At 50.2% G+C, this 18,417-nt stretch overlaps 1 protein-coding gene across 1 annotated transcript; it reads right to left on the bottom strand.

The window, feature by feature from the left end:
- Positions 1–5,472: 5,472 nt before the first annotated feature.
- On the bottom strand, positions 5,473–18,209 carry BUB1 (BUB1 mitotic checkpoint serine/threonine kinase; the record flags this gene model as incomplete). Its single annotated transcript, XM_080341515.1, has 25 exons — positions 5,473–5,668; positions 6,209–6,315; positions 6,470–6,647; positions 6,738–6,895; positions 7,071–7,232; positions 7,703–7,818; positions 7,994–8,162; positions 8,223–8,376; positions 8,852–8,930; positions 9,358–9,535; positions 9,960–10,041; positions 10,216–10,306; positions 10,558–10,653; positions 11,785–11,904; positions 12,770–12,822; positions 13,646–13,977; positions 14,324–14,463; positions 15,158–15,348; positions 15,452–15,501; positions 15,776–15,882; positions 16,097–16,137; positions 16,619–16,815; positions 17,183–17,327; positions 17,898–17,957; positions 18,187–18,209. 25 exons carry the CDS (start codon positions 18,207–18,209, stop codon positions 5,473–5,475), a joined length of 3,225 nt encoding a protein of 1,074 aa, XP_080197641.1.
- Positions 18,210–18,417: the final 208 nt, after the last annotated feature.

Raw genomic sequence — 18,417 nt, 5'->3', positions numbered from 1 at the left:
GGCACGGGACAGGGACACGGCTCCACACAGAGTCACTGGCTGGAGAGGGGGACAGCGAGGGGGGAGCACCCCAGGGGCACCCCGGTCCTGGGACGTTCTCGGAGCAGCAGCAGCCAGAGGATAAACCCCAGGGCGGGGGCTGAGCTTTGCTGGTGGAGCAGATGCTGGGGTGGCACACGCGCCCCTCATCCCACCCAGCGTCCCCCCACTCCAGCCCTGCAAGAAGGCAACGACTCCTGACCCTTCACCAGCCCCCAAAACAGGGGGACTCTCCTCTCCAGCCAACACTTTGCCCCCAGCTCCTGTGCAAATGCTGATGCCAACACTGCTATTGGCTCCCACATCCAGCACTCACATGAGGCAATAAACACCCTTATTAAAAACACAGACGTCCCACAGATTTGCCGACTCCAGGGGTGGATGGAGTTGTTTGCCTCCCCGCACTGCAAGGGAGGGAATTTTATCGAGGAAATGAAAACAAGCCCTGGCAAAACCCCGAGGAGAGCACAAGCTGTGCCCGACGAGATCTGGGCGAGCAGCCGCGGTGCTCGGGGACATCGTGTCCCTCAGCGAGGGTGTGCCGTTATCAGCCCAGCCCGGGGCTCCCCTGCCCTGCCAGCGCCACCGGGGCCACCGGCGTGGGGACAGGCTGCAGGGGACAGCCCCACTGCAGACCTTTGGGGAACTGGCTCTGGTCCCCACCGAGGCTCGTTAGCCCAAGCGCATCATCCTCGCCCGTGATAGCGCCCAGATGGATTTCTCCAGATGGAACATGAGAGATGGGAGGGTGGTCCCGGCTCCCCAGATCTTGCCCTGGGGGTTGTAAACCCCTCCCTCGAAGCAGGTGCCAGGCTGAAATCCCCTTGTCCAGCCCCAAAAGCAGCCCCTGATGTGTGAGGGTCAGGGATGGTCCAACACCCTGATTGTACCCGATGCCAGAGCACTGCTGGTGGCTCTCCAGACAGCTCTGGTGTCCGTATCCACATGCCCTTCGTGCCCCTCCAATGGGATGGGAAGGAAAAGGGCCTGTGGGTGTTGTTTGTGCAGGAAAAAGTAATTTGGGAAGTTCATTAGGGAAAAATTGGAAGGCGGGGACCCGCAGCAGAAGGGAAGGGCTGCAGGATCCCTCCAACCAGCTTGGCTGCACAGTCACCCGTTCCCTTTGGATCCAGGAGCCACCTGAGGCTTTCTCCCTTCATTGGGGACTGTGGAGCATCCCGGGGGGACCCACGAGGAGGTGGCAGAGCGAGGGGGTCACCTGCAGGAGCAGGGGGGCTGCCAGGCAGATGCTGCGTCTGTTTTCTCCTCCTCGTTCATTTTGGTTTCTGTGTGGGTGGCTCATGTGAGCAGCAAGGTGATGGGAAAGTGTCGTGCGAGAACAGACCGTCCTTGCAAACACCTCCATTTAAGCTGGCGATTTTGGTGCATTTGCAGGGCTCACGTGTGCCCATGATTTTTTGGAGGGCTGTTGGCTTCCCACCCCCTTTCTTCGAGGGCATTTTTCCCCCGTGAATCACAGCACCAGCCTCCTGGAACAAATCTGTTTCGACTTCATCCTTGTTCCTATTGTTGTGAACCATCTCAGAGGTATTTGCACCAAAGCCACATCCGAAAGGTCACCTAATTTTGGCACACGTGCTTGTCAGCGGACACGGATGCAGAGAGGGGAGTTTGCAAACCCTCCTCTTGCTGCTGTCACTTTGGTCCCCGCAGCAGCATCCAGCCCCCTTGGGACACCAGGTCAGCGATGCCACCTCACAGCATCCATCCCCAGCCCCTCGGGGACACTGGGTCGGTGATGCCACATGGCAGCATCCATCCCCAGCCCCTCGGGGACACCGCGCGTTGGGGATGCCACATGGCAGCATCCATCCCCAGCCCCTCGGGGACACCAGGTTGGCGATGCCACATGGCAGCATCCATCCCCAGCCCCTCGGGGGACACCAGGTTGGCGATGCCACATTGCAACATCCATCCCCAGCCCCTCGAGGACACGGGGTCGGCGATGCCACATCGCAGCATCCATCCCCAGCCCCTCGGGGACACCGGGGTCGGCAATGCCACATTGCAGCATCCATCCCCAGCCCCTCGGGGACACCGGGTCGGGGATGCAACATCGCAGCCCTTGTCCTGCTGCACCAGCAAGCGCTAACAGCCAATTAGCAAAGCTCCCTGTGGACCTGTCAGCATCCGTGTTGCAGAGATGCCACCAGCCGTCGGGCACCTTCTCATCACCCAGGTGCAAATTAGAAGGGAGAAAGAATTATATGGGGGGTGGAGAGGGGTGGATAACGAGGATGTGGGGACCCTGTGCTGCTGTGGCATCCCGGTCCCCCAGCGACGGCTGCATCCCCCAGCCAGCCCCTCGACTCTGTCCCAACAAAGTGTCCCTCCCCCCTGGGAAGGGTGCGGGAGGAGGGATGGAGGAAGGGAGCTGCTGCCAGCACAGCCCCAGCGAGCTGAAAACACCCCGAAAATCCCCCCCAAAACACCCCCCCGACAAAGCAGCTTCTCACCAAACCCTTTTTTAATTATACAACACACCAACGGAAAAAAAAGTGACAACTTCTTCTTCTCCTCTGAGCCATTGTGATAAATGTTATTTCACTCAGCACTGGCTGATAAAATCAAGTTGAAGCCACATGCCTTAAATCTCGCTGTGAGCCGCGTTTGGAGCCTGACCTTTACCACCGCGCTCACCGCGCGTGCTGCACGGCGAGCGCCTGGAGCAGCCGCAGCCCCCAGGCACCCCCGAGGTGCCACCGGGGCCACCGGGGAAGGACAGAGGAGGAAGAGGAGGTTTTCCTGGCCGGGGATGGGAGGAAGGGGTCGGGGTGGCCGGGCTGCCCGGCGGAGCAGAACGAGCCGGGGCACACGTGGGTTATGGCAGCCGGCGCTGGCAGCTGTGCACAGATGTGGTGAGAGCAGCCGTGGGACGTGCACCTGCGGGTGACATCATCAGCGCCCAAAAAGTAACAAAGCCCTGCCCAGGTGAGGGGTGACTGTGCTGGAGGGATCCGGCATCACCTTCCCCGTCCCTTGGGTCCACATCCCTCATGCTGGGCAGGGACCAGAGCCGGGTTCTCTGTGTCCCAGGGGAGCATTGACCCACTGATTTTATAAGAAACCCAAACCAAAACAGAGCCGTGACTCCTCCAGCAGCTTGCTCCGTGTCCCTAGTGCCTACTGCGTACATGCAAAGGTTCTATATATACAAATAAGGTTGTTTCCTTTTAATAACATATCTACATATACTTATATATATCACAAATTCATAGAATATCTTGAGTAGGAAGGGACCTGTATTCTAAACCATCTCTACACAGAATGTCACTGTTCTTCAGCCCTTTGCAGTGGTGATGGGGACATGGTGATGAGGACGTGGTGATGGGGACATGACGATGGGGACATGGTGATGGGGATGTTGTGATGGGGATGTGGTGATGAGTACGTGGTGATGGGGACGTGGTGATGGACCAAGGGAGGGATGGTCCCTCAGCAGTGGCTGAGAACTGTCCCCTCGTGACCTGAGTGCCCCCTGGGGCATCCCCGGAGCCATCACTTCAGTTCGCTGCTGGTCCCAGTTAATTTGTTACACGGTTAATGGGCATATCAAATGGAGTGAAGTTATTATCCCTAATGGGTGACATGAATCCCTCACCATCACTGGAACCAGGACTGCTGGATTGTTAGCATGTGTCTAAGTAATTAGTGAGGTGTCTGCAGCTTTTAACAACCTCTAATTGTTGTTTTTAGTGCCTTAAGAAAGTAAAAATCAGAAGTTTGGCGTTGTTTGGGAGATGTTGGTGGCAGCAAGGGCTGTGCCATGGGACGTGTATTGGACGGGTTGTCACCGGCAGAGCAAAGCCCAGCGCCCGGCTGCCGAGGCGAAGGGCGAACAGCGAGCAAAGCCGGGCTTAGTGCAGAGGAGCAGGCGAGCCGCCCACGCGCCAGGAAATCTCTCCTCTCCGCGTGGGCGGCGGGGGCCCCGAGATGAGTTATCTCTAAAGGGCGACTCTGGGGATACCTCGAGATCTTCATCAGCGTGGATTCGGCGCGCGCCGCGGAGGAAACATCAGCGTCGCCAGACGGGGCTTTGCTTCTTGGGTTGGGCTTTTTTTGTGTTTCTCCTTTTTTTTGAAGCTCTTTTTTAGCATCTCGGATTAAAATCGGTTAGAAAGTAGGAGTTGTCTCTTGGTGGATTTGTTCCCGTGGCATTCTCGTTTTACCCTCATCCCTCCTGCTCCCCCTCGGGATGCTCGTGCGTGGGGCAGCAGGAGCGGGTCCCTGGCAAACGGGCTTATTTTTAGGGCCATTTAATGAAAAATAAGAGGATGTGAGCAACCCGACCCCAACCCCGCACCCGCATCCCTGTAGCCATCCCCACCAGCTACAATAATTCATAACAAAACTACCAGCCCAGAATGATAAAATCAAGGCGATCACAAGCAAAAATGTGAAACTCCTACACCCACGCCGGCTCCTCTGCTGACATTTAAAGCCCTGCCCGGCTGGCGGCACAGCTGGCGGGGACACATCTGTACCGCCGCTGCCAAAAAAACCACTACCCCAGGTGGGGCAGAGGGAAATTGACATTAATTAGGGGCAAAGACACAGGTAAAAATTTCAGTGTGTGCATAATGTGTCACACGCCGCTCCAAAAAGTGCTTTTTTGTATGATGCCACATTACGAGATGAAGAAATATATATATATGCTATGGAGACCAAATCAGGCTGCAATAAAGGGGAAACGGAGAGGAATTTGCCAGAGGAGAAATAGCGCTGAAATGAAGCGCGGCAGAGGTGTAGGAAAGGCTGTTGTTTGTCTCCCTCCTGTGGATGGATCCACAAACGAGATTAATGCCCCGAACTGGCCCCGGGCTCAGCTGCTCAAACAAAAATGACTAAAGAGCTAGAACGTCCAGCCCCGCTCGTGCAAACCTGAGCGAGGGACTTGCGTGGGCAACGAGGATTTGGCCACTGTAATTAAGAAATGTAAAAATAGATTAAAAAGGAATAGAGGCACTTTTGAAGGAATGCTCTGCTGGCACTTTCCCCAGAGGGTTGGCACAATATTTTGCCACAGTGAAGGAAAACGAAAGCTCATAACAAACAGAAAACAACCCTTTTGATTCTAGTAAAGGAGAGAGATTTGCCTCTTGCTTTCCAGCCTGTCTCTAATCATTGTGTTGTGAATTTCACAAAAGCAGCAAGTGTGAGGGCTGTCCGGTCTCATCTACATCTCACCTGAGAGCTCTCCTAGCTCCTGTGAGAAAGGCAGAGCAGGAGAGGCAATGCCTCCCAAACCGGACAAGCTAAATTAACAACTCATCTCACTGTCATTTTTGCTGCTTTTCCTACAAAAGCAGGGAAAACCACACGTCATCATTCCCAAAGTGCACCCCAAGAACGTTTATTTAGAAACGAAGTTATTACAAAAAGATTTCACAGCAGCAAGTGTGCAAACCGCGCTCATTTCCGTGAGCGCTTGTTTTCGATGAGCAGCACGACCAGCCTGTTCCGAAGGAACTTCACCTCCTTGGCGTAGGACTTGCAGAACAGGTCCTTGAGCTCCTGGCGCAGGGCGCGCAGGGAGGGCAGGCTGCGGCAGCTGGGCACGTTCAGCAGCCTCTCAAAGAACTGCTTCCACAGCTCGGCGTTGGCAAGCCTGCGAGGAACAAAGACGCAGCCACAACAATCTAAATTCAAGCTGTTAAAATAGTGTATCTCATGTTTACGAGCTCCCTGCCCCGTTACAGGCTGGAGCGGCTGCAGAGGCGGCTATGGCACGCTGCTTAATGAACCAGCGTGACCTCTAACAAACACGGTGCTAATGATGCTTCTAGACAAGGGTGACCTCATTCATGTTTACAGATATCTAAAGGGGGAGTGTCAGGAGGATGGAGCCAGGCTCTTCTGGGTGACAACCCATGGCAGGACAAGGGGTAATGGGTACAAACTGGAACACGAAAGGTTCCACTTAGATTTGAGAAGAAACTTGTTGGGGTGAGGGTGTCAGAGCCTGGCCCAGGCTGCCCAGGGGGGTTGTGGAGTCTCCTTCTCTGCAGACATTCAAACACCTTCCTGTGTAACTTCATCTGGGTGTTCCTGCTCCATGGGGGGATGGCCCTGGATGAGCTTTCCAGGTCCCTCCCAACCCCTGACATTCTGGGATTCTGTGAAGGTTTGGAAAAGAGTGGACACCAACCTTCTGAAGGTTCCCTCGGGCTTCCAGACACCGTTGTCGTTCTTCACTTGCATGTAGGTACCGAAGAGCATGCAGTACACCGTCGCTGCGATGCCAAAGTAGTCTGTCTAAACAAAGGATACACGAGTTTCATATGAGAAACGCGTCGAGACACCGAAAAACACGCTGAGGAGTCAACAAGCTGAATGTGAAGCTCTGCTGCTAAAGTCTACCATTTGTATACACGCTCCAGGCGCTCAGGCTGGCTGGGCGCACTCGTACCTGGTAGTTCCAGGGTTTCTGAGTCAGCATCTCGATACACTGGAACCCAGAGGTCTCGCACTTGGCAGTAAACGCCGTCCCTTCGGGAAAGAGTTTCATGTCTATGCTCTGCCCCAAGTCGATGAGCGTCAAGCCGTGAGAGAGACCATCGATGTCACACGTATCATTGTCCAGAAACCTTCAACCATGACGACATGAAGCGACCACGTAAGCGTCACATCTGTGATATGATACGCTGGCAGTTCAGGCAGCAAAGGGAAATACTTGCCTTTCTCCGAGTATGAAATTATCGGGTTTAATGTCACCGTGAATGATCTTGCAGCTGTGGAGCTCTTCCACCATATGAAGAATTTTTACAGCAAAATAGACGACAAGTGCTTGAGGCATCACCTTCTCGGGAAGCTTTTTGTAAATATTTATGGCATTCTGTAAAGAAAACCAAGGCAGGGAAAACCCTCAGCTACGCAGAAACAACATGACGTGGATTGCGGATCAGCACAGGATACATCCCCTGGGGAGTTCCAGAGGGGAGAGGAGACATCTGACATACAACAGCACTCCAAAGAATATAGAATATAGAGCAGGAGCCGATCGCACCTACCAGCAACGTCCCGTAGTTGTAGAGCTCGCCCACCAAAATGCTCCCGTTTTGAAAGAAATGAGCAGAGTAAAAGTGGATGTAGAGGTGGCGAGTGCTGGGGCTGAGCCGCTCCACCAGCTGCGTGGCGATGTAGAACTCCCACGGGTTGGCAGGCTTCTGCACCTGCAGCCAAAAACCTCATTTACTAGGAGAAGATATCAGCATTACAGTTTTTTGGGTTGTTTTTTTAATGGCAGATTAGACATTTTTCCTCTTGACTAAATAAAATACTGATATCTAGAGTAGTCAACCTAAGGTCAATACACTCAATGATTAATCAAGGCTTCAATTACACGCCACAATCCCCTTCTGGCTTACACGCTCTCTTGTGTTATTTGAAAGCATCAGACTTTCTGCAGCATTGATGTTTCTGCTGGCAACAGACACTTTGTGTAAGAGAGAAGGCTTATGAGTTCAAAAATGGGTAAACCCTTCTGATTCCTTCCCCATCGTTATACCTGATACTCAAAAAAACATGCTCAGCTTCATATTTATAAATAGAAAAACCTCAGCAGAGCCCACCCAGGGTTTGGGTCATTACTACAAGCCCCACGAATTCTCCAGCGGAGCTGTTTGGAATCACCAGCGCTTACCTTGAAGATGACTTTCTGGTTGTTTCTCGGGTTCCTCGCATCCAGAAGAGAAGCCTGGTAGACTTGAGCAAAAGCTCCCTGTCCCAGCAGGCAGTCCACGTGGAACGAGCCAGAGCCTTTGGGAGATTAACAACGTTAAGTCCTGCTCGCAGACCCCACACGAGTGACACCGCCACTCGGATCCGAGATTTGGATGCACCCCCAAGGAAACCAAATCAGAAAAATACTCCAGACATCCCCAGAAAAGCTTTGGGAAAAGCTTTAAAGCACAACGTTTGAAGTAGCTCTTACCCAGGGGGAGTTCTGCCCTCGGTCTGATGGGCGGCAGAGGAGATTTCCATTCAAAGTAGTTGGCGGAGGTGTGGAGCGGTTTAGGAAGCTCTGATAAGAGTTTGCAGATCAAGTCTTTATCCCAAGGGTTCTCCACAAGGACTTCAGGGAAGGAAGAAAAATAGTTAAGCTAGATTAAAAGGGTCATTTCAAAAAGGTAACACAAGCTTATACTTCAAAGAGCGTCAACATCGGTACCTGTAGGTGCGACGGTTTTGTCCGCTCCAACAGACGAGGAATATTCCGTCCTGCTCGTGGCAGCCTGCTCGTGTAACCTTTGAGAAGCAGCCGTGGCAATTCCTTGGATGCCGCTTCCTTGTTCTGTGATGTGTTCAAGGGCAGGACTACGTATTTAAAACAAAATATTACTAATTGACGGTACAGTCGCACCTTCAGTAAGCAAAAACATGCCAGATGTCTGCACCTCAGCCACAACCAATATTGAGATGAATCAAATGGATATTTCCTAAGAAATAAGACTTGTTCATATCATGCTATCCATAGTCTAATACCTTTCAAGCTAATTGGCCATCAAGTTCAGCCAAGATTGCAAAGCAAGCAGTAGTTTTACACACGCAGCCATTGAGACTTTTAATTTAAATATGTTCAGAAAACTTAAACCATAGGAGCATTTCCGGGGTATTATCACCATACCCAGGTCCATTTATCCCCTCGAAGTGCCAAGAAGTGCTGAGCAGCATCAGTCTGACCCCAGCACCTCAGCTCCAGCTTAGTGGAAATGTAAATGAAGAGCAGCGGAGCAGCCGTGCCTGCTTGGGAAATCTCAAGGCTTGGAAATCTCAGCAAGTCACAACGTACCGTGGCTTCTTCGCCCTGGTCTGATTGTGCAGCTCTTCAGAGAACTCCGGGTCCACCTGCGGCAACTCATCCCCACGGGCTGCACAAAGGGAACAGCGACAAGAGCAAAGGTTTGTTTTCCCCAAAGGAAAGCGCGTTTAGAGTGTTCTTACCCAGACTAGAAGGTTCAGTCGCGCTGCAGCTGTGCCAAGGTATCACAAGGTATAAGGTATCACAAGAGCTAGAACTGAACCAGCCCATTTTAGAATACAGAAGACAACAGCTTGGTTTAGTTAGGGCGTATATTCCAGGCTAGAGGCATGGACAAGCAGAAAGGTGCCCCTAGAAGAAGGTGGCGCTGAGATTTCAGTCAAGTTTTTGACTATTTACAACCCCTTGGAACCGTTCAGAACAGAGGACCGACAGCACAGCCGAAGCCTCTCTGGTCCCTCGCCACTTTCTCTTACTCCCCTAATTAAACGGAGTCACGCAGCTCCAAATTAGCCCCCAAATATTCATGGTTTTACCTTTGTCCTCCAAAGCTTGCCGCGGATGTGCCGCCAGGTAAGTAAGCGGCGTTGATGCGAGCTGGGCAGCTCGTGCAAAGTCTCTGGTGTTGGTTGTGCTGGGAGCCAAAGTCTCGTTGCTTCGCGCGTTCCACACTGTATAATCGTCCCTCCAGAAGTCCGGTGCCCCTGTTTCTACCTAGGCAGGGAAAAACCAGAAAGATTTAAAACCAAGCCATCCAAACTGTCCGGGCAGAGCTGTGCTGTATCCTACCAGCAGCCTCTGCGGGCAGTTTCCATCACCTTGAGTCTGCACGTGTGGAATTACAATATTAGGAAAAGAAAGGAATGGCAATCTAACCTAAATTGCAGGTTTACACAGTTGTGTATCAGACTGGAATGTTGGCAATAATAATAGACTAAAAAATTGCCGTGGCGGCGTGAAATAGCCCCTCTCGTTAGTCATTACTTACATCCAAGCAGAATGAAGTTTTGTGCATCTCCCTGGCTATGAAAACTGTCGGGTGGTTATTAGAACCTGTCTTTCCTCCCCCAAAGAGACACCTCGGTAACTACAGCCCCCATTTTCAAGGCTTCTTTCTGCAATAGGACCAAACACTCACTTCTGTACTTGCTGTGCAGTCAGGCCAGGGACGTTCTCCAATAGCTCTGGGCTCTTCTGCCTTGTTTTTATGCTGCGGGATCCTGACAAAACAGGTACTTCAGAACAGCTCTTCCCCAGAAACCTTCCCAGGCACACGATCCTAACAATGACCCGTTGGTTTATATTGTTTTACAATTCTTCTTTGAACGATTTGCAGATACCCAGAGAAGCTGCAGTAGCTCAAAGGAACAACCTGTTTCTTTTTCCCTCCTTACCCGCCATTCTCTTTCTCATTCTCATCTTCAAAGATGGAAAATGCGGGCACGACAGGGGCAAAGACATTGCTTTCCAGGCTTCCATCGGGATCTTCAAAATATAACGTAAAGTCAGGGTTTAAATACTAGAGAAGTCCCTACAGAGGGGCAAGAGGCTCAACATGCACATTTATAGGCTTGTTAACAGTAAAGCGCTTCTGCCTTTCTCATCAACATTTAGAACTTGTTGGTAAATTATCAGGAAAGAAGCTGCTTTTTCACGCCTACTCCAACAACTCCTCATCTCCCAATTAGCGGAACTGCTGGGACAGGTAAATGGGAAATAAAAAGGATATCATGTACCACCTTTTCTGCAAAAGACTTCAAATTGCTCCTCGCTTTCTTCAAGAGGAGATGATTCGGGCAAGATGGGTATTTGAAACATATCCATGAGAAATCCTACGAAAAAGGAAAGAAATAAATCCCACGGGTTTTATTTTATTTTCAGAGGTTTTGCCATTATGTAGCAGTCAAACTAAATGTCAATCAGTTATAATATTCTCATAATTCCTCAAATGCTGATAACCAATTATGCCTTCGTATTGCATTTAAATACCCCAGACAACGGAATAAACACAGAAGATCCAGCGTGGCCAACGTATCGTTGTTGGCACCACGGCCTTTGGTTTGTTTTATTCTCTCTAAGGTGAGATTTCAAGTTCTCCTAAAGCAGTAATTCTGCTTTATCTTCAGAGAGATTTGGAAAACTAGTGACTACCGCTAGATTTTTTTTTTCTTTTTTATAGATTATATAGATATATAGATATATAGATATATAGATATATAGATATATAGATATATAGATATATAGATATAGAGTACCGCTAGATTTTTTTCTTTTTATAGATTATATAGATATAGAGATATAGAGTACCGCTAGATCTTTTTTCTTTTTATAGATATATAGATATATAGATATCTAGAGTACTGCTAGATTTCTTTTTCTTTTTATAGATATATAGATATATAGATATCTAGAGTACTGTTAGATTTCTTTTCCTTTTTATAGATATATAGATATATAGATATCTAGAGTACCGCTAGATTTCTTTTCCTTTTTATAGATATATAGATATATAGATATCTAGAGTACCGCTAGATTTCTTTTCATTTTTATAGATTATATAGATATATAGATATATAGATATATAGAGTACCGCTAGATTTTTTTTTCTTTTTATAGATTATATAGATATATAGATATATATAGATATATAGATATATAGATATATAGATATATAGACATATAGATATCTAGAGTACCGCTAGATTTTTTTTTCTTTTTATAGATTATATAGATATATAGATATATAGATATATAGATATATAGTGGCAGGTTGCTACATGTTAGACTTACTATGAAAGGAACAGAACATGGCAGGAGAGCACAAAAGGGATTAAAGAGCAGCAGGATATTATCACCGCACATCAGAAGTCCCATTGCCATTGCCCTTGGAGGACTTTGCGAGGCGATGCCTACAGTTTCCAGTGTGCGTGAAGGACTGGGGGGCTCGGGGTGCGGGCGCTTACCCAGCGCTTCCTTGGTGTGGACGGTGGGCGAGGGCTGCACTCGGAACGGCGCCGCCGGCGTCACCGCGCCCAGCGAGGTGTTCGGGGTGGCTTGGGAAGCGTGGCCAGAGGAGAAGGGTCCTGGTTTTGGTAAAGAACAAGTTTCTCTTTTAGTGGATTTTGCCTGTCAGCTAAAGCTTCATATCAGCTGCGTTTTCCTGGAGAACCAGATACATAATCATAGCAATGGAATGCGAGGTTATTGATAAGCATGGATGGAGGGGCAACGAGAAACAGGTGACCAAGAAACTAACCGAGTATAACATCCCATTCACGTGATACTTCATATAAAAGTGGGAGATCACAAGGATCTTGCCCCTTTTCCTTCTTTTCCCTATGGCGACATTAGGAGAGGACCTTGCGAGTCATCCCTGCGAACCGAGGCCGGTGACAGGCTGAATCCAGCTCCGGTTGGCTGCAGAGTCCAGTCCAGGACTTCGGCTGCCGGCTCTGCAGCTGCTGAGACTTTCAAGACTGGTTTTGTATATTTTGTATTATTTTCTCTATTCTTATTAGTAGCATTAGTAAAACATTGTTAACTTTTCCAACTCTCTTCTCTCTGTCCTTCTTTCCCTCCCAATCGCCTGTGCTGAGTGGGAAGGGGGGAGAGGAGGTTAACAATACACCTGCCGGGGTTTTATTGTCACCCCGCAATCAAAATCCTTGACACAAAGGAAGAGTTTCCAACTCGAGCTGCTAGAAACGGGAACAGCGAGATCATCGCTGGAGAAGCCTGGGATTGGTTTTTTTAGCATTTGAGTAGCTACCGAAATGTAAGAGAAGTAACAAGGGGAGCAGTAGAATGACAACCCAGAATTTTGGGAGAGCAGATTTTGGCTCCGTGGATATAGAGACATCACCCAAATATGCAGGGATGTAGTTAGGAAAGGCCAAAGGTACCAGTCACACCAACAGCATCAAGCCAAGCCAAAGCTTGGCTTATTACCTTCTTTGGGGTCGGCAGAAGCGTTCGGCCCAGCGGATCTCTGCTTTGGGTGCCTGCAAAGGAAAGATCAAGGACGTGAGCTTGAAACAGAAGCTGTGATTTAAATTCCAGCGCCGGGTCGGGACTCAGCAGTGAGGCACTCGAGCAGCAAGGAGGCTTTTCCCACTCTGGAACACACAGACAGACAGACAGACAGCAACCAGTGACCCTACTTTGATTGCCAGGAATTACTCTTTATAGCCACACAGCTGAACCAAGCGATCCTCTATGGTATCATTAGAGCCTGCCTCCAGAAAGCTTCTCATACAGTTGCTATAGGTATAAAACCCAAAAGGCAGCAGAGTCCTTCCAAAAGGGTCAAATCCTGGCATCAAACCCTCTTCTCAGACCCAGTTTGCCTCCAAGTGACCCCATTATATGGGCAAGAGACAACTGGTTCCATCTCCTCGTGTTGGCCGAGCCTACGCAGCCGCGCTTGCACTGCCAACCCACGTTTCCTCCTCCGTCCCCCAATTTTGTTTCCTGTATTAGCCAAGTCACACAAGCAAGAGCACAGAATATAAAGACAAGCGTTTCTTCTTCTCCTCTGGAGACCTTCATGGCCAACATGGAATTAGTGCGGAGGATCTGCATGAACTAAGCGCACCCTGCTGTTCATTCCAGGGACGCTGGGGACAGCAATGCTGAACAACTGCTTCAGTTACACTCTGAATTTCCTTTTAGTTATTACAAATAAAACACAGGGTGCAAGGAATTAAGAAGTGAAACGGGGGCTGTAAATTAAGCAAGTTTGATCTATGTCTAACTATTGGTTTCCAATAGGCTGTTTCAGTGGGGTTTTTTAAGGAGAGCAAGAATTGGGCTGTTCATACGCACTGTTCTCCGGTGCTCCAGTTCAGAGCTGAGCTAGCGTGTGTGGGTTCCTGAGCCGAAACATCGACCAGAGGGTGTAACTCGCTGTTCCGGAGCTCCCCGAGCTCGGGCTGAGTTTTGGCCGCCCCCGTCCCACAGGGTGGCTCCCGCAGGGGTGCTGAGCTGAGCCGCTGGCCAGCGCGTCTCCCCGGCGGCAGCGCCAGAGCGGCGCATGACGAAGCACTCGATTGAAGAACATCTGGCACCAGGGCTCGGGCGTCCTGCACATCTGGGCTTCGACAAGGCGCCATCCAGCTGTGCTGGGGCGCTGCGCTGGGTGCCGCCTGTGGCTGCGCCTGTCGAGATGAGGAAAGTTACTTTATGCTCGAAAACACGAATGTTTTGCACTCAAAAACCCCCAACACAAGCGTAGTCATGGCCATTTTCCCTTAACTAGAACAGTTTTTCATACATAAGAACACTTTCATATTTCAAGCGCACTTCTCGACACTAAACCGTAGGGAAGCAACAACAAACTTTTGGGTTTAACAATTAAAATGTGTTTCATCAAGTATTTAAAGTTACGGCCGATTCTACACTAGTCAGGTATGGCAGACTCAGGTTCCAGATTTGGTTGACAAGCTGTCTAAAGTATGGTGAGATTTGGTGAGATAATTGACGCGGATGGCAGGACAGACTGACCGCCGTCCGCTTTGGCTCAGTTGCTGGTTTCAGCCCCGTTTCCTCCAGGCTTTTGGTGAGCTGGTCCAGCTTCTGCTGCAGCGCCTGCAGCTCCAGCAGAGCCGACTCCTTCTTCCTTGTGGATTCTCTCTCCTCTTCACCTAAGGATTACACAAAGGTGTCGAGTTAAAGAGTTGATGGGTGTCCAAATGTGTTTCTCACCACAGATGTTACAAGCTGTTTGAGTTTACAGCGCGCTGTGCACCCACTCTCAGCAAAACGCAACCAGTGTGTTCTACCAGTGTGACATTTGGGTGAGGATGAGCCTGCTGTCCCCAACAGAAGAGCAGCCCCTGCTGGGAACGATCATATAGAACTACTGGATCTAAAAATATAATAATCCAGACTCAAATGCATTAGCACCTTCTCACTGAATCTCTCCCTGTTCCGCTGACTACAGTTTATCCATTTATTCCTTTACCAAGTGAGACAATTATTTCTTTTGTCCAGCAATATCCCCCGGCAATGTTTTTCCCCTCCTATAAATGGTCAGATACGCAATTAACGCACTGCTGAGCAGTTGCTCTTTATCAGCACTCCGTTTTGGTTTTGCTTAAGAGTCTATTTGAAAGCCCACCTACTTTTCCTCCAAAACGTCCTCGTTCAGCAAACAAAGGCATTTCCATTAATTACAAACTGCCCCAAGAGCAGCGCAGCCATCATCCCCCCACCCTGCCCATGTGGAGGTGCTCACTGAGCAAGTGTTCAGGCTTCAATAGAGCTTGGAAAAACAAATTAACGCAGGCAAATACTAATTTCCCAAGGAAACGAGAAACAGGTAGATGAGAAGAATACCCCATTCTCGCCATCTCTTGAGGCGCTCGTATTTCTGGAAGTATCTCTTGGCTCTCAGCTCCTCGAACGACAGTTCGGAGCCTTCGCACACGAGCAGGTTTTTATCGTACATGGCAACCTGCTCGCATTCGACAGCGGCCGACGACGGTTTAGGAAGGACTTCAGATTTGGAGATGTACGTAACATACAGCCTGGGAGGACAAACAAGGAAAAGCTCTGTTCGAGTTCATTGGATTGATTTTGGGAGCCTGTTCATTTTCCCAGCGTGACTTTAAGAACATCCCAAATGCTTACACTTCTTCTTTTCCACCAGAACAGGACTGAGTAGCAGCGCAATCGGGACCCTAAAGCAGGACAGGGGAAATAAAAATGATTAAAAAAGAAAGAATTTCAATATACATTCCACACATTTTTACAAGACCAGCAACTGAGAGGCCCCTAATATTTAATTCTAATAGAAGAGGTGAAAATTCAGACCACGAGCACGGCAAGAACAGATCAGAAAGAGCGCGACACAAGTAGAAGATGAACAAGATGCCAGGAAACTGAGACAGACGCAGCTGTGGAAAGTGCAGCCCAGAAGGACCTCAGAACTGCCCGAACAGAGGGTGTCTGTACCTGGTTTTTAGAAGCGCACCCCGGGTCATTAAGATTGGAAACATCTTTTTGAGGAGGCATTTGGTTGGCAGCATGCGAAGTCTGGAGGGGTTTGATAACAGCGGCACCTGGGGCAGACAATACAGGTTTGCATTAGTGAGCAGAAATCGTTTGCTCATTTATCAATTTCTATTAATTGTAAGTGTTGGGAAACTAATACCTCATTTTGAATACACTCCCCTTAAGAGTCTTAAATATGGCCAGAAAACAAAACCCACTGATGGAGGTGAAAGGTTCATCTAATGGAGCTCCAGCTCCCAGGCAGGTTATCTTTAGCCTCACCTTGCAAAGGAGGATTCCGTGGACCGGCGTTCTGCAGCCAGCTAAATTGCAAGAAATATCAATTATTATTAAGTCACTTGCCCTTCATCCCTCCCCACCTCCCAGGAACCTTTGATCTCTTTGTACGGTCATCAAGCATCGCAATGCAACACTAAACCACTCGGGTTAGGTATAGGACACTCGTTGGTAATGTACTGCCAAGGCTGCCTGAAGCCGGCCAGGCTGTGCATCTGTATCATTTGGATCTACTTAACAGAGATTTGACAAGGAAGCAATTAATTAAGGGATTTTCTTTCTGGGCCCTAATTCACTGAAGATGCTCCACTACAATTTTTCTCAACACACCCTCCAAAGCATCCAACAAACACTGAACAACAAAGCAGTACTGTTAAGCTCATACTGACCTTTCACAACAACAATCACTGCTCTGTCTCTGCTACAGCACAGGGCATGTGCACACAACGAAATGAACCGCATGCTACCTGAACAGCAAAACGAGTGTAAGAGGTGTCACAGAATTACCAGTAGAGCTGCTCCAGTGTCTCTCGCGGCTGCGCCTGGTTGTGCAGCCCCTTCTGCAGGACGGCTCCCGCAGCCTGCACGTTGCCTTCACTGGCGAGATGCTGCGCCCAAGCCACGTAGAGGTCTGACGTCTTTGCACCAATTCCCTGGCCATACAGGTAGCTGAAATACTGGCCGGGAGGAGCGATGAACTCTGCCTGCATAGAATAACGTGCAAAAGCCATCAGTGCTTTCACAAACATCCAAGGAAGTTCCAGGCAAAAATAAAAACAATAACAATTTCTTATTTACTATTGCATAAAAGCAGTATTTTCTAAAGATAAAACCAGCTGGAAGATACCTCTCGAAAGCTAAACAGCTTGATAACACAGCTTAAAAAAATATGTTGTCCTTCAACAATACGAAAAAGCACTCAGAGCTCCTGGGGGGAGCCACACATCCAAATTCCACACCCTGCGGGCTCCTGTTCCTCCCGCAGCTCCTTGCAGTCACACAGCTACAGGATGGTGGGAGAGCTTTAGGGTTTTTTAGGAGAGCTTAACTCCCCAAAAAGCAAATACCTACCAGCTTAACGCAGCAGTTCACAAATCTGGGATCCTGGTGGTACCTCTGGTCGCTCAGGAACACCTTCACCAGCTGCTCCAGGAGCCCGGGCAGCCGGGTTTGCTTCTCTTCAGGGGACAGACATCCTTCCACCCACCGCACGTACCTGAAACACACCCCGACAGGTTCCAACCCCGACGAGCACCGGCAGCAACACCCACAGAACCCCAGAATGTCAGGGGTTGAAGGGCCCTGGAAAGCTCATCCAGTGCAATCCCCCCATGGAGCAGGAACACCCAGATGAGGTTACACAGGAAGGTGTCCAGGCGGGTTGGAATGTCTGCACAGAAGGAGACTCCACAACCCCCTGGGCAGCCTGGGCCAGGCTCTGACACCCTCACCCCCAACAACTTGCTTCTCATATTTAAATGGAACCTCCCGCATTCCAGTTTGCACCCATTACCCCTTGCCCTGTCCCTGGTTGTCACCAGCAGAGCCTGGCTCCATCCTCCTGACACTCACCCTTTCCATATTGATCCCCAGCAATGAGTCCCCCCTCAGTGTCCTCTTGTCCAGCTCCAGAGCCCCAGCTCCCTCAGCCTTTCCTCACACGGGAGATGCTCCACTCCCTGCAGCATCTTGGTGGCTGCGCTGGACTCTCTCCAGCAGTTCCCTGTCCTGCTGGAGCTGAGGGGCCACAACCGGACACCATATTCCAGATGCTGGGGGCGCTCACCTGTCCCACGGGTCCAGCGGGTCCGGCCCTTGGTAGTTCTGTATCTGCGTCTCATAGCTCCTGCGGGGCACAGGGCGGGTCAGGCTGGGCCGAGGGGGGTGTGGAACATCCCCACAGCCCCAAATCCCGCAGCACCAAACCCCCATAGCTCCAAACCCCCATAGCTCCAAAGCCCCGGCACGAACCGCCCTAAGGGCCCGGTCTGCGCCCCCTGCTCCCCGGCCCTGGCGCCCCCACCGTCCCCTCCGGTGCCCCGTGTCCCCAGTGCCCCGTGTCCCCGGCCGCTCACCGCACGATGCGCTCCAGCTCCATCTCCGGCCGCCCCAACCGCCGCCGATTCAAATTGGCCACGCATGCGCACCGCCTTCCCATTGGGCGCCTGGCCCCACCAATCGCGCCCGCTTCCGCCGGGAGGCCACGCCCCCTCCCTCACCCCATTGGCCAGGCCAGCGCGGCCCCTCGGGGGTCGATGTATAAAATAATAAATACTAAATAGTGAAGAAGTTAAAATAATGAAGCT

Source organism: Nesoenas mayeri (assembly GCF_963082525.1).
Source record: "Nesoenas mayeri genome assembly, chromosome: 3".
Lineage (NCBI taxonomy): Eukaryota > Metazoa > Chordata > Aves > Columbiformes > Columbidae > Nesoenas > Nesoenas mayeri.
The sequence above is the reverse complement of the archived record's forward strand: the minus strand, read 5'-3'. Positions and strand labels throughout refer to the sequence as shown.